Source organism: Cornus florida, unplaced genomic scaffold (genome assembly GCF_030987335.1).
Source record: "Cornus florida cultivar Cherokee Brave unplaced genomic scaffold, ASM3098733v1 CherokeeBrave_3.0.0_Hap2_Chr05, whole genome shotgun sequence".
Classification (NCBI taxonomy): Eukaryota; Viridiplantae; Streptophyta; class Magnoliopsida; order Cornales; family Cornaceae; genus Cornus; species Cornus florida.
In genome coordinates this window covers 56280267-56295705 of record NW_026775575.1, presented here as the reverse complement: position 1 = coordinate 56295705, position 15439 = coordinate 56280267, and the positions used below count along the sequence as shown (strand labels likewise).

Sequence of the window (15439 nt, the reverse complement as noted above, 5' to 3'; positions counted from 1 at the left end):
TTTGTAAACCCTAAGCTAAATTGGTGGGTTTCTCCACTCACTAGGTGCTCTTGCACTACCTCTCACACACACACTAATGCAAGACTAAAGGTGAGTCCTACACTTGTCATGAATCCAAGTAAGCTTCCAAGATTAAATATTAACCCTACACTTGTCAACCTTCCATGCCAACAAGTGCACCAATCCTAGGACAACAAGTGGGTGAATCTCCACCCTCCATGTGTCATGAGATTAAGCCTCCAAGTGGTTCCACCACAAAATCAACAAGTGGCACCATAAGAATGTGACACTTGTCATATTTTTCGAAAATTGCAAAAAGGTCCTTTTTGAAAATATCTTCCAATTTAATTTGTAAAATGGTCCCTAAGACGAAAAATAATTACTTTACTTAATTACCCAAAAACCCCTTAAGTTATGGATAATTGCAAAAAGTCTTGTTTTCATGGCTTTTACAAAGAAAGTAAGCATTTAATATGCATTTCTACAAAAGTAAAAATGTAGATGTCATGGAATTTAAATATCATGGACGTATGCCAAGCTGGAATCAAATCCGAGCACAAAAAGTGAGGTTAAGTAAGGAAAAATGAAAAATGACTAAAGGACGAAAAAGGGAAAGACGAAAAATGAATAGTGTCAAAAAATTAAAAAATGTGAAAATGACTCGGTCCTCAAAGGAAGTTGTCAATCCAAAGGAAATAGTCTCAGAAACCATTTCCGAGCACTCGAGACGATACTAAGAGGCGGGAAATCGAACCAGAAAAGGAAAAGATAATGAAAAAAAATTTATCCGCAAAATTTGAAGAAAAAGGGAAAAAGAAGAAAATGACCGGGTCATTACAATTTTCTAAAAGGTCTTTGTGAGAATATAAAAATAACCTTACACATAAGAGTTATTGAAAAACTTAGTGAACTTAAAGAGTCCTTAAAAAGTGACCGAAAAGAGGTAATGTTTGATTTTGAAAAAAGAGTTAACTTAAGAGTCTAAAATTGTTTTGTTTGCATATAAGTCTATCTATTAGGTTTAACTAAAAAAAACCTAACTGAGGTGCTAGGAGCATCTCCAACCGTTGTGTATATATTTTTGTGTAAATCTGATGTGTCAGAGTAGATTTATATAAAAAATTTGTACTACCTATTTTTAGCTCTAATAGTTATTTTATACCTTTTATGTAATCCCCTAATGACAACCAACCACATGTCATTCCCAAGGCCCTACATAACTTTTACAAACCTACTTGATTCACTGTACTTTTTCGCTATTAAACCTCACGTCCCAATTCTCCTCAATTAGTAAAAAAATTATAATTTCCCCCTATATTTCACTTTCCCATCCCGTCAATATCAAACCTTTTCTGCTGCCACCAGAATTCTAACTTAATAACAAATAATAAAATAAGATGCAAGTATGTAGAATTTACAAAAACCAAAAATATGCAACAACAATTGCGATTGAATTGACTAATCACCTGTGATACCCCTACATTTTCGGATGCGGGTTGGCCAGACCCACGCCTGATTACCCGAGGATATCAAAACAATTAGGCAATAATCGAACACATAATACAAAGTAAATAAACCAGAATAAATAAAAGACTAAAAGAAACTAAAATGATACTCCATTAATAAAAATCCTCAGAATAAATTTTTATAAATAAGAAAATATTCTGATACATTCAATCCTCCGTTACTAATACAACTCGGGAATCCATACTATGTGGACCCCTAGAAAATCCCAACTGAACAAGTGACTACATCAGAACATTGAAACATAAAGAAAACTTCTATGTAAATAATTCGGAAGAGTGAGTAGATGATCTCTGCTCAGCATGAACAATCCTTACTCCTAATACCTGAAAAATAAAGGTGGGTCAGGCCTATAAACAAGCTCTATTCTACTACAGTCCAAGCAGATACCCGATACACAGATACATCCTTATAACCTCAATAATAGCTATATAGTCCATAACTATATACATATATTCACACTAAAGGACTCTCACTGGACTACAAAGGGGTCTCAACCTGAATAGAAGACAACATGCAAAACGTACCTGAAGTGGGCATGTGTACCTAAGCCTAACAGGGTATACCTCTACCATCATAGCCAGCTATGCATCCCACTGCATATATACTCCCTAACCGTCAACTCTGAGACTCAAGCTCATATCGCGGTATCATAAAATATATTTGAAATCCTTCTAAACCAAGGTAGTGCCGCTCAACTGTTCGTTGCCAAGACACCACATAGAAGTAGGATTTAAATGTTATAATTAAATCCATTTCCTAAATCCAGAATAGGTAGGAGTTAACATTTTGATCTAATCCAAACCTAATTTGCCACCGTCCCATACAGGTGCATATAATCCACATAAATCCATATAATTGATAAAACTGATAAAACAGTTCAACCATTAAATTCCAGAATAGGTAGAAGTTAGCGTTTTGATCTAATCCAAACCTAATATGCCACTGTCCCATACCAGTGCATAAAAATCCATATCATCCATGTAATTGACAGAACAACATTTGATGGTTTATCAATTGAAATCCAGAACTCCATCCATGTAATTGACAGAACAGAATTTAATAGTTCGTCAATTAAAATCCAGAACAATATCCATATAATTGACAGAACAAAATTTAATAGTTCCTCAATTAAAATCCAGAACAACATCCATATAATTGACAGAACAGAATTTAATAGTTCGTCAATTAAAATCCAGAACAACATCTATATAATTGACAGAACAGAATTTAATAGTTCATCAATTAAAATCCAGAGTAAGTATAAATAAAGCATAATATGTATATGACCATATTATGCATCCAACACAGATTTTTAAAAAAATCACGTCCAAGTTTTTAAATCACTAAATAACATTAAGCAATTTATTCCTCCATGTCCACTAACAGCATGCAAATTTATTTAAACATCCATACTGTTCAAATCAATAGCATATAGATAAAGATTATGCATCACGGGATCCTAAAATGTCATGAAAATAATTTAGAATTTCATTTACCAACCCTAAACAGTCCTAAAATCCCAAAAATATCAAAACCGTGAAAAAAAAAAAAAAAAAAAAAAAAAAAAAAAAAAAAAAAAAAAATTCCAGAAAATTACTATGCAAGAGAGCTTGCTCTCAAAAATGAGAGAGCAAGCTCCTGCACAAGTGAGCCAGCTCCCTAACCTTAGGAGCCGACTTTGTGACTAAGGGAGCTGGCTCCCTATTTCTATGGAGCCGGCTCTCTCTCTCACAGAGAGCAGTGGGCAAAAATACTTAGGGAGCCAGCTCCAACCCGTTGGGAGCCAGCTCTGTCCCTGTTTCCTGTTGTCATCTTCATCTCCAATAATGTTTAAAACCCTCTGTAAGGTTTCGTTTAGGTCCCCAAAGGTCCGTCCATGTTCCAAAACTATCCCAGAAACTTTTTAAAACATAGTATGTAACATAACAACAATTAAACAGAATACGAAACACTTTGATCAACAATTAAATTTCAATTAATCAATATATCATATAAAGTTTAAAGTCTGAATTACATGCATATAACAACAGTTTTAAAGTCCAATTTAATCCTGAAGATTATTTAGGCATGTACAGAACACAGGTCAAAGGAAAAGAGCAAAAAATAGAACTTGCCTCTGATTTCAGTTTTGAAACCTTAACGTCGTCTTCCTAATTTTTTCAGCAATCCGAGACTATTCTTAACTCCTTTATTGCTCCTCGTTAGCAAGCTTCCAATACCTCTCCTCGGTTCAGCCTTTGTTCCTAGCCAAACCCTAACTTTCCCTCTCTCTGTTTTTCTCTTAAACCTCACTGTTTGTGAATTCTCTGTATATGTGAATAGGGTTTTCTTAACCCTAGGCAGACTTATAATGACATATTTATAGGCTTCAAATAAAACCTAATTCTAGTCATGTGAGGAGTCGACAAAGAAAAATATAACACAAATATAAAATACATATATGTATATAAGTCGGCAATTTTAATGAATACATATAAAACCCAAACACATTATATTACATATATAAAAATAATGAAACTAATTTAATTATTAACAATTTCTAATAATTAAACTAACCCAAAATACATATATACCCATACATACATGTATATCCATCCATGGGTAAAACTGTACCCAATTATCTTCCAATCCAAGTAGTCTATGTGACTCGAACGGTTGGTTCATTACTACTGTCCCAAATCCAACTCCATTTTAAAATTAACAATAAAATTAAAAATAAAACAATTAATCAATTAAAACTAACAAATACATTACAAGAAATTTCCCACAATTTAACACACAATTAAAACACATAATCCAAATAAACAATCAATCAAATACACATATAGTCAAATAATAATCAAATAAAAATGCAGAAAAAATAAAATTTAAAAGTCCAATTATATCCTTTTGAAAATGAAGGGTATTACATCACCAAAAAAGTAATAAAAATAATAATTTGTGTAATTGTATCAAACAACAATCATATTAAATCATGATTAAAATATATATATATAATATTTGGCCAATACATATTTATCTCATTAGAATAGAAAAAGGATAAAAAATCTAAAAAAACCCTAGAATTTAGGGCGATGATTGGAAAAGATAAGATCAAAAGAAATTGATGAATCAAACTATTTTTGTTAAAAAATAAAAGATGGTCAAGCAGTTCTTACCTTGCTGCCAGTTGTAGATTCTTCTTTATGACGCTCTAAAAGTGGAAAACAAAGAGGCGTAAAGGAATGAGAGAGAAGAAAGAAAACTACGAGTGGGAAAGGGGGAGAAGATAGAAAATATGCTTATGTGGCGGTGTAAAAGGGCGGTGTAAAATACAAAACCCTTTTACACATTGGTGATGTGGCAGTGTATTTTAACAGACTGTTGGAAATGAAAAAAATTTGCAAATCATATCTGGCCATGTATATTTTATACAGAAGAGTTTTTTAACATACCACTAGAGATGCTCTAAAGATTGAAAACCTACATGTGACTTGAATTGTGGAAACTAGGGTTTCTTAGATGGGATGACTTAGCTTAAATTGGAAACTTACTCCATTTGTATGACTAACTTATATAGAGACTTAAATAAAAATAATAATTGAACTTTTAAGAAAGGAAGTACTTTGGCAATTTACCTTTTTTAAAAAAAATACTTTTGAATTGGAATTAAAAAGAATGACTTTTAAGAAAGTCATATTTTGATTTTATTTATTTTAAGAAATATAATTTGAACTAAAAGGGAATGATTTATAAGAAAACCATATGATTGATTTAATTTCCTGGTGAGAAATAGAATTTGAATTAAAGTGAGAATGATCTTTAAGAAAATTATATGAGTGATTTAATGGATTTTTAAGAAAATCATGTGTTTGACTTGTAGAGCTCTGAAAATAGAATTTAAATTGAGAGAGACATTATACCTGAAAAATATGATTTTCAAGAAAGTAATATGCCAGAGTCTAATTTTTGTGAAAGATAAAGTTTAATTTTTGAATAAGATTTATAAGAAAACGATGTATTACATTTGAATAAGTTTCGAAAAGATATTTAAATTTTCAAAGAGACCTTTTTGGAAGAATACTTTTTGGAAAAGACTTTGAGTTCTTACTTTTAAACTATTCTATTTTAAAAATATATATGATAATTAATAAAACTTAAAAATATATTTTAAGAAACGTACTTTTAGGAAGGCTTTATTTTAGAAAAGTTTGATTTAAAAAAATATAACTTTTATGGATATATTAGTTTAGGAAAATATTTATTTTAAGAAGGAATTTTAGGAAAGCTTATTTAAGGAAAATTTTATTTTAGGACATATGACTTTTATGGAAGTTTTATTTTAGAAAATATGACTTTTAGAAAAATATTTTTTCGTTAATATGAGTTTTAAGATACTTGCACTTTAAGAAAATTTATTTTTAGAGAGAATAATTTTTGGAAAACTTATGTTTTAGGAAACAGGATTTAAGAAAGTATTATTTTTAGGAAAATTATTTTCTTTTTATGAAAGTTTTAATTTTTAAAAGATTTGACTTTTATAACCAAAATTTGTAAAATTGACCTCTTGGCACTAAGTTGGCCTAAAAATTAAATGAATTATTTTTAGTTTAATATGGAATTTGATACTAAATTTTTAGTTTAGAATTTAATGTTTTCTTAGAATTGAAAAACAGAAAAGGTTTGTTTTTATGAAAACATAGCACGCCAGATTTTTAATGACCTTTGCTGGAAATATTTGAATCTTAGGATTCCAAAAATATTTTTTTGGTTTTTATTTACTCTAGGTTATTTTAGAAACCTATGCCTAAAATATATGTATTTTAGGTGAGAAGAAAAATTACTGATTTTTTATTTTTATTTTTATTTTTATTTTTTATTTATCAAATATATTAATTTAATGATAATTTTAAAAACAAATTTTTAAAAGAGCTTTGAATGATTTTTAGTAAAGCCGGAGTTTATTACTTTAGACAACATAAAGTGAGTGTGCGCAATACAAAGACCATGACTTTGAAACGTTTTATTGGTAGCCAAAACAAGGATATTGAGACCCCTACAAGAGTCATTGAGCATGGATGACTATCATGACAACTAGGGTGCCATGAAGCCATCATGCTCGTATATAAAAATAATTGTGTAAAATATAAAAAATAAAAGAATTATTTTTATTTTTATTTGGATGAATGCACACACAACAATAATATTGGGTTTGCACAAAAATTATCCTGTCAGGAAAATAAAGGTTTGAAAGGTAGGTTGAAGGGAACTCATCATTCTTTAACCCACACTGAATACACGGGGCGGAGCTACTGAAGGCTAACCTAGGTTCGAATTTTTTTTTTCTTTTTTTTTTTTGAGTACTATTGTACATCAATTTGCAACCCGGTCCATTTGTAATACTACTCTTTCTCTTAGCCCGTTCCATATCCAATACTACTTTTCCTCTTAGTCTAGTCCAGTTTGGAATCCTGACTCCGCCCCTGCAGATTCAGGACCCATGAGAGCCACGGTGTACACTATATCTTCAAGGGTACCATGCCTAAGAATGTTGAGGGTTAATGCACACGAACATGGGTCATGCAAAGAAAGAGTATGAGTAGAGATATATGCATAAGAGCAATGGTGAAAATATACTTTACTAGCTTTCGGCATAGGAAGTTTTGATTGCTAAAATAATTTGATATATACAAACTTTATAGATTTAGAGATGGAACACAGGAACATGTAAAATAGCGGTACTTTGTGTGGGTTTACTTTACGTGGAATTTGGGTTGGCTTAAACTTAGAAACCAGACTTCACTAAAAAAAAATTAAGGAAAAAATAATAATAATTGAACTTAAATTAAATGAACAAAATAATACTAAAATAAAATAAGTTTTGAATTATTACTAAATTCTAATATAAATGAATATTATTAAATCTCGTGAGTTTTAATTATTCTAAATATAAAAAATAGGTGTTGTTAGTTTATTTTATGTAATATTTGTATATTTTAACTTTTTATTTTTATTTATATTTATATATATATATATATATATATTATTTTAAGGTGTTGTGCCGTAATGGAATCTGCATTGATATTTCCATAATATTTATAGTCATTATTAGAACTTTCCTAAAATTGTTCCAATTTGTTTCTTTGGAACGTAAGCTTGACGCAACTCTTCTACCATATAGAGGGTCACCGAACCAGTCCGCTTAGATTTCAATATTAGACTATTTTTTACTCTCTTTCTCTCTCTCTCTCTCTCTCTCTCACACACACACACACACACACTTTTTCAACCTCGCGTCAACGGAACATGTCGACCGGCGGCCCCACGACCACCCTTACTATCACTGGCGGCGCCACTACCACCACCATCAACGGCGCCGCCACCACCACCACCATCAAAGGCAGCTCCACCATCACCATCAACGCCCGCTCCACCACTATAGACACGGTTCTCACCCTCCAAACCCTACCCGAACCCACCAATTCCACACCTCCGACAACATCGACTCCAACAACAAAGGCCACTTGAACTCCATCGTCGATCGCATCGCCAATCAACACCACGAACACCAAAGCAACTGGTCATCCCCTACCTCCAAATCATTCATCGATTCGCTACCAATCCTCAAATTTCTAGCTGTTTCTTCATCCAATTCTTGCCCTAGATCCTGCTCAATCTGTACGAATGACTTCGAATTTTTTTCAGAGGTGAATCAATTGCCTTGTAAGCATGTTTTTCATCCAGATTGTATCGTTCCGCTCCTTCGTAGGAGCAATTCGTGTCCCTTGTGTCGGTATGAGTTGAGATTGGGGAATTTTCACGTGGAGGGATGGGGTGTGAATCAGGGGAGCGGTTTTCATGATGCAAGGTTAAGGAATGGGTTTGTTCAGGCAAGGATACGGTCGTCTTCTTCGTCGGTGTCCTCGCGTAACGGGCAGATTGGGAGTGGTTTGGAGGCGGCTGGAAATAGTGAAGACTCGGTTTCAAGCCCTTTGGTGCAAAGGGAGAGTGATGCTACGGTTGATGAAGATGGTGACATTTTCATGCTTGATTCATGACTCCTTTTGGGACTATACAGTCTTTTTGGTATGTTTTTTTTTATTTTTTAATTTTCGTGACCTTCTGGTGCTTGATAGTTGTATTAATTCTTTATATGAGATGAAATTTCAAAGAGATCGAAGTTGTAAATCTTGGGTACAAATTGAAAGAATTTTATGTTGTGATTGATTGTAGTTTGAAGTTTTGGTTGAAATAACATATAGTTAAAAGAATTTTATGTTGTTCTTGGTATTTTGATATGTTAACTAGAAGCAGAACACCAATTCTCATCTATATCAACTGCATGGTTTAAACTTATCAGCAAAAAAAAAAAATGTATTGCCTGGTTTAAACCTAGGGAGGTGGACAAGACACAAATTTTACTGAATCAGAGTCAATTTGTGATAGCAACAGTTGCTATTATGACAGAAAATTTTACGTAAAGTTGTGATTGCAACAGTTGCTGTTATTTAGAAATAATAGATGGCACTGGAAATTGACCTAGTCATGCCCTATTATATTGGGCCAAGTGTTGAAGAGACGGTAGCTAGCTTGATGTTGATTTTCTAGGTCGATGTACTCATGGGCAGAGCCAGGAATTTTAATTTGGGGATCAGATTCGTACTCTGTAAATTAAATTTGAAATTATAAGCATATATGATATTATTGTTGTTTCTGACAGACACACAAATACTATAGTTTATCCTCTTTCCCATGCTCCTAGGACTCCCCAATGGAGATTTGATATATAGTTTTAGATATATTTTTTAAACACCCTTTTACAAAAAGCTTTGACAAAAAAGGTTAATGCATTTTTATTAATCAAGCGGGAATATTAGAGATTTTTTTTTTTAATTTTTTTTTTCCTCTATTGAATTAATATAATAATGTTTGGGAGCACCAAATCCTCTGATAACAAATCCAAAACGCTGATTCGGTTTAAACTAAATTTCTTCCAATTCCGAATTAATTACTATTTAGGGGTATTAACGATTTTTTTTTTTTTCCGAATTAATTACTTTTGGAAGTCAAATGGAATTTTAGCTATAAGTCAATTAAGCTTCCATTATTATATCAATTATAATGGGATTTTAGATATATGGTTTTTTTTTGTTTAAAGCAAAGTATGTCATAATGCCAAAGATCCATTGAGTCCTCTGCATTTGGTTGAGCTGTGTGTAGAACAGAGTTTGCTTGCTTGATTTTACAAGTGTGTGAGTTCTTGAGAAAAAAATGTTTCTCTTACTCTGTATATTCTCCATAAATCATGTCCCTCAAGCTATTCTTCATGTGCCTTTATAACCTGTAATTTCTATTGTTAGTTCACATGGCACAAACGTGTAACCCCATTTTTATTTGCTACAATACTTAAGCCCTAGAGGGTTTAATTTCAATTTGTCGGCTAATTTAGACATGTCTTTTGGTTCAATTTAATGGAGTGTTAGGTCATTAGGACTTAGGATGACAAATTTTGTAGAACAAAGCTGAGTCTATATTTTGTTTTAATTTAGTTTTGAAACTGTTCAAAAGTTAGTTGGTGTTAGTTACCTCCCAAGGTCAATGAGATTCGTGATGTATTCAAGGGTGTATTGGTAATCTTTGTCTGCAAGGGTGTAAAGGTAAAGTGACACACTGATGCACTCACCAATTAGGGTTCGTGAATTGCTACAATACTTAAGCCGTTACTTCCGAGTTCCGAGTCCTCTATGAGTGAACTAAAGGGTTTAATTTCAATTTTGTCGGCTAATTTAGACATGTCTTCTGGTTCGATTTAATGGAGTGTGTTAGGTCATTAGACTTGAGATGACAAATTTTGTAGAATAAGCTGAGTCTGTATATTATTTTAATTTAGTTTTGAAACTGTTCAAAAGTTAGTTGGTGTTAGTTACCTCCCAAGGTCAAATATGAGATTCATGATGTATTCAAGGGTATATTGGTAATCATTGTCTACAAGGGTATAAAGGTTAAGTGACACACTGATGCACTCACTAATTATAACAACATATTGAACAACATATTGAGAGCAGATTTTTTGAATTTTGAGTGCATCTCTATTTTGTTTTACATTCTTCATCTGCATGAGTTGGTGAATGTGACACCAATTGTTGCATACACAAAAGATCATTTCAACGCTACAGTACAATCCACAACCAGATTGACATCTGAGTGGTTGAGACAGATTTCACTAGAGAAGTAGGTTCGTGAGGAGCAAACTCTGTTGATGAGGAGAAGAGCTGCCTGGAGACTTTTAGAGTATTCTATGCCAAGGGAGGTAACTTAATGATCCTTGGGGTAGAGTCTGTCAACCTAGGTTGTAAATCTTCTTTCTTGATAGTGGATTTGGTTTGCTTGGGCTAGGTCCCGTCATTTTTCCCTTTTAGAATTTTCACGTAAAGATCTAGTGGCTACTGTTTATTGCTTTAAATGCTTTGGAATGCTTAAAGCTTTTACTGCACGCTAGATCTTTAAGATTGAATTTCAGATAATTCTGTTTAAATTTAAAAATTAATTAGAATACTTATAAAAAATTTAAAATTAGTTAAAACAGTTAATTAGAATTACAAGGCCTAGTCACTCCCCTTTAGGTCTAAGTTAGTGAACTTGCATCTGTCAGAGCCTTGGGTTCCTGTCTTACCAACCCTCAGAGTGGAAGTGCTATCATGAGAGCTTCATTGTTTAAATAGTTTTGAGAGCAGTAGTTTCTCTAGAGTACACAGCGTATATATTTGTACTTAATCTCCTTAATATATGGTAATATTAATGTATTACATATAATTTTTTATCCATTTTTTTTCAATAAGTCAAATCCAAAGAGTACATTTAAATATATAGATGTAATTATTTATTATTGATTTAATGTGATAAAAAGATAACACGGTTAGTAAAAAATTGTATGCAATGGTCTCACGAAAGAGTAGTTCAGTATGAAGTACGATGATCTTCATGTCATGTCATTCTGGACTACTCCTTGTGGACTCAAGACTATTGGAACATCCCTATGCATGCCTGTATGATGATTTTTTTTATTATTATTAAATATCACATGATGACTAGAAGAAGAATCTTGCATTGATTTTATTGTTTTAATGTACAGGTTCTGCATGTGGTCTCCGTTATCATTTTTTTGCATTTGTTTCTGTTAGCTATATAGCCTATATGTTTTTTTTGTTAAAAGCAAAGTATGTCATAATGCCAGAGATTGACTCCTCTGCATTTGGTTGAGCTGATGAGTATAGAACAGAGTTGCTTGCTTGATTTTACAAGTGTGTGAGTTCTTGAGAAAAATGTTTCTCTTACTCTGTATATTCTTCATAAATCATGTCCTTCAAGCTGTTCTTCATGTGCCTTTATAACCTTTAATTACTATTGTTAGTTCACATGGGACAAGCATGTAACCCCATTTTTATTTGCTACAATACTTGAGCCCTAAAGTTTAATTTCAATTTTGTCGGCTAATTCAGACATGTCTTTTGGTTCGATTTAATGGAGTGTGTTAGGTCATTAGGGCTTAGGTTGACAAATTTTGTAGAACAAAGCTGGGTCTATGTTTTGTTTTAATTTAGTTTTGAAACTGTTCAAAAGTTAGTTGGTGTTAGTTACCTCCCAAGGTCAAATATGAGATTCGTGATGTATTCAAGGGTACATTGGTAATCTTTTCTACAAGGGTGTAAAGGTAAAGTGACACACTGATGCACTCACCAATTAGGGCTCTTGAATTGCATATCTAAGGTTTCGGTGTTTATGTTAATTGAATTAATTAGATTCCCTAAATTGCTATAAACTTGCATGGAAAAGATTTTGGAAACTTTCTTAAAGAAAATGTTTTAAGTTAAAACCTGCTGGAGAATTCGATGGGTTGAGGTATCGATCGAAGCCTTCTGGAGAGATGTTGATTGATTGACATCAATATGTCAATCTCGATTGATCGAGCTGTTCAAAACAATAGTTTCCAACTTGGTTTTAAACTTTGCAATAACCTAACCTGTCACTAATACTTTTCTGTCTATAAATACATGATTCTAGGGCAGACTTATAGAGATCTCTCATACACATAGAACAACATTTTGAAAGCAGATTTTGTGAGTTTTGAGTGCATCTCTATTTTGTTTTACATTCGTCATCTGCATGAGTTGGTGAGTGTGACATCAATTGTTGCATACTCAAAATATCATTTCATCGCTACCATACAATCCACAACCGGATTGACATCTGAGTGGTTGAGACAGATTTCACTAGAGAAGTAGGTTCGTGAGGAGCAAAACTCTGTTGTGAGCAGAAGAGCTGCCTGGAGACTTTTTGAGAGAAAATTTGTAGAGTATTCGATGCCAAGGAGCTAACTTAATGATTCTTGGGGTAGAGCCTGTCAACCTAGGTTGTAAATATTCTTTCTTGATAGTGGATTTGGTTTGCTTGAACTAGGTCCCGACATTTTTCTCTTTTGAAATTTTAAAGTAAAGATCTTGTGTCTATTGTTTATTGCTTTAAATGCTTAAAGTTTTTACCACATGCTAGATCTTTAAGATTGAATTTCAGTTAATTCGGTTTTAATTTAAAAATTATTTAAAATACTTATAAATTTTTTATAAAAAGAGTTAATTAGTTTTACAAGACCTATTCACTCCCCTTTAGGTCCAAGTTAGTGACCTTGTGTGACTCTCTGTCAAAGCCATGGGTTGCGGTCTTACCAACTCTCTGAGTGGAAGTGCTATTCAAATTTCATCCTTTTGAATAGAAAATCTTCCTATTCGTGAAGAAATTGATTCACCATCTGTGACATCCACCCGTTAAGTCTCCAGACCCAGTAGGTAGTGGCACCCCTTCCCCCTTCTCTCTTATGTAGGCCCTTTGCAACAGGGTGCCCCCCTATTCTGTCCGGCATCCTATAAAGTAGCTAATGTCCCACTAACAGTGTCTGCTGCCCCACTCTCATCTCTAATCAAGAGTCAAAACCTCTTCAGGAGCAGAAGTAGATGTGATCGCCAATGTTTAAAAAGTTTTGAGAGCAGTAGTGTCTCTAGAGTACACCGCGTATATATTTGTACTTGCTCTCCTCTTAATATATGATAATATTAATGTATTACATTTTTTTGCCCTTATTTCTTCAATAAGTCCAATCCAAAGAGTACATATAAATATATAAATGTAATTATTTATTATTGATTTAATGTAATAAAAAATAATGCAGTTAGTTAAAAATTCTGTGTAATGGTCTCACAAAAGAGTAGTTCAGTATTAAGTACCTTGATCTGAGCACCCCTATGCACGCTTGAAGTTGATGGAACAATTCCTTCCACGTGGATCTGCGAACTGCAGGTGAATTTGTTCTTGATCAGTTAATTTGCACGCAAAGCTTGAGAGAAACCCATCCCTTCTGTAAGTAATGTGACTTGGATTAGAACCCTAGAGTTGATCACGTTGACCAAGGTTGTGTGTGACATGATATTTAGGAAGCAGGAGACGAGAACTTTCCAACAATACATGATAGGTGTCTGTCTGATAAGTGCCAGGCTGCGTGTAAGTGATTCACCTAAAATGATATTTCTAAACTTTTTTAACAATGCATGGATCCTGAGAATTGGAGTGTCAAGTTGAATTTTAGAAGTTGGAGGCGAGAAAAATGTTTTTTGAAATTTTTTAAATTCATGAACACCAGGAAGGCAAGAAGAAATAGTTGTGTGGGAACCTAGGGGTGTCATGGGTCCCACAGAAGCTGTGCGGCTCTTGTTTTGTTTTTGGTTTTACAACTTTCTTTTCTAGTTTTTTTCAATCTGGCCATCGGATCTTTAGTTAAATGTGTGACTCCTAGGTTTAGAAGGAATTCAGAAATACTCTAGAATTGGTCTTTTAAGGTGACAACTTTAAGGTGTTTAGGAAAGAATCACCCCTAAACCTTAACTTAGCCACAAGAAGGCCCTCTTAATTGAATCTTCTCTTTCCTGTCGAAGCATGGCTCTCAACCTTTGTGTTCGACCTAAAAAGTAACGTAACTTTTAAATCCCCCATCAGTATATATATCACCAAACTCCTGGGAACCTCTTTGAATTTTTTTGCCAAACTTTGACTGTTATATAAACAAAAAAATTGTTGTATATGTTTTTTTGTCAGGGTTCAAAAATGGAAGGATTAGTCCGTGACATGTTCAAAACTCAAAACATTTATTTAAGCTGTCAAATTGTAGGTATCATGTCTAGAAGGAATGGGTGGGTTCGTTATTTGATTCCTACTCTATAAGAAAATTGAAAGAACTACTATTGTTGCTTCGTTATTGTATTGCCTTTTGAGGGTGGGGGTTTGGAGGTTTGAGGGTTTTCCAAGTTACCTAATGTTCATGGGACTAAATAATCTTGGTGTGTTCTTATTATGCTCCTGTGAGTTTATGATTACATCTATTACCTGTATTTTATTTTATTCTATTTTTTTTTTTTTTTTTGACAATATGATTTTTACCATGATATGGGCTTATATAATTCACTTGCATGACTCTGTTTTCTTGGCTCTTCAATTTGCAGTGTATGTACAGTCGAGCTTTGGAAAGTCTCTGGTTAATTCAATTCAATTATCCCCAACAAGGTGCAAATTTGGACCTGAAGACAACACTACTATCTCTCTGCATGGTTCTTTCTCTATAGCTGAGCAGATGGAACGACAAATATGTCAAGGAATGGTTATATAGACGTGTCTTTTACTTCTTGATTTCATGTATGTATATTTAAGTTGCTGGAAAAGTCTTCTAGCTATTTACGCTTGGATGTAAATGTCCTGTCTAATTTCAAATAAAAATTTACCAGGTTTCTCGCATGTAAATTTTTTCTCGCTCAGCTGTGTTAGAAAAATTTGAAGAATATAATACACACACACACACACACACATATATATGTGTGTGTGTAGAGAGAGA

The 15439-nt window shown here is 33.1% G+C and overlaps 1 protein-coding gene across 1 annotated transcript; it reads left to right on the top strand.

Annotated features, from left to right (window-relative positions):
• The first annotated feature begins 7006 nt into the window (after window positions 1–7006).
• On the top strand, window positions 7007–8777 carry LOC132309305 (probable E3 ubiquitin-protein ligase RHY1A). Its single transcript, XM_059807621.1, has 2 exons — window positions 7007–7039; window positions 7713–8777. The coding sequence occupies exons 1-2, from the start codon at window positions 7007–7009 to the stop codon at window positions 8562–8564; spliced, it is 885 nt and encodes a 294-aa protein (XP_059663604.1). The 3' UTR covers window positions 8565–8777.
• Window positions 8778–15439: the final 6662 nt, after the last annotated feature.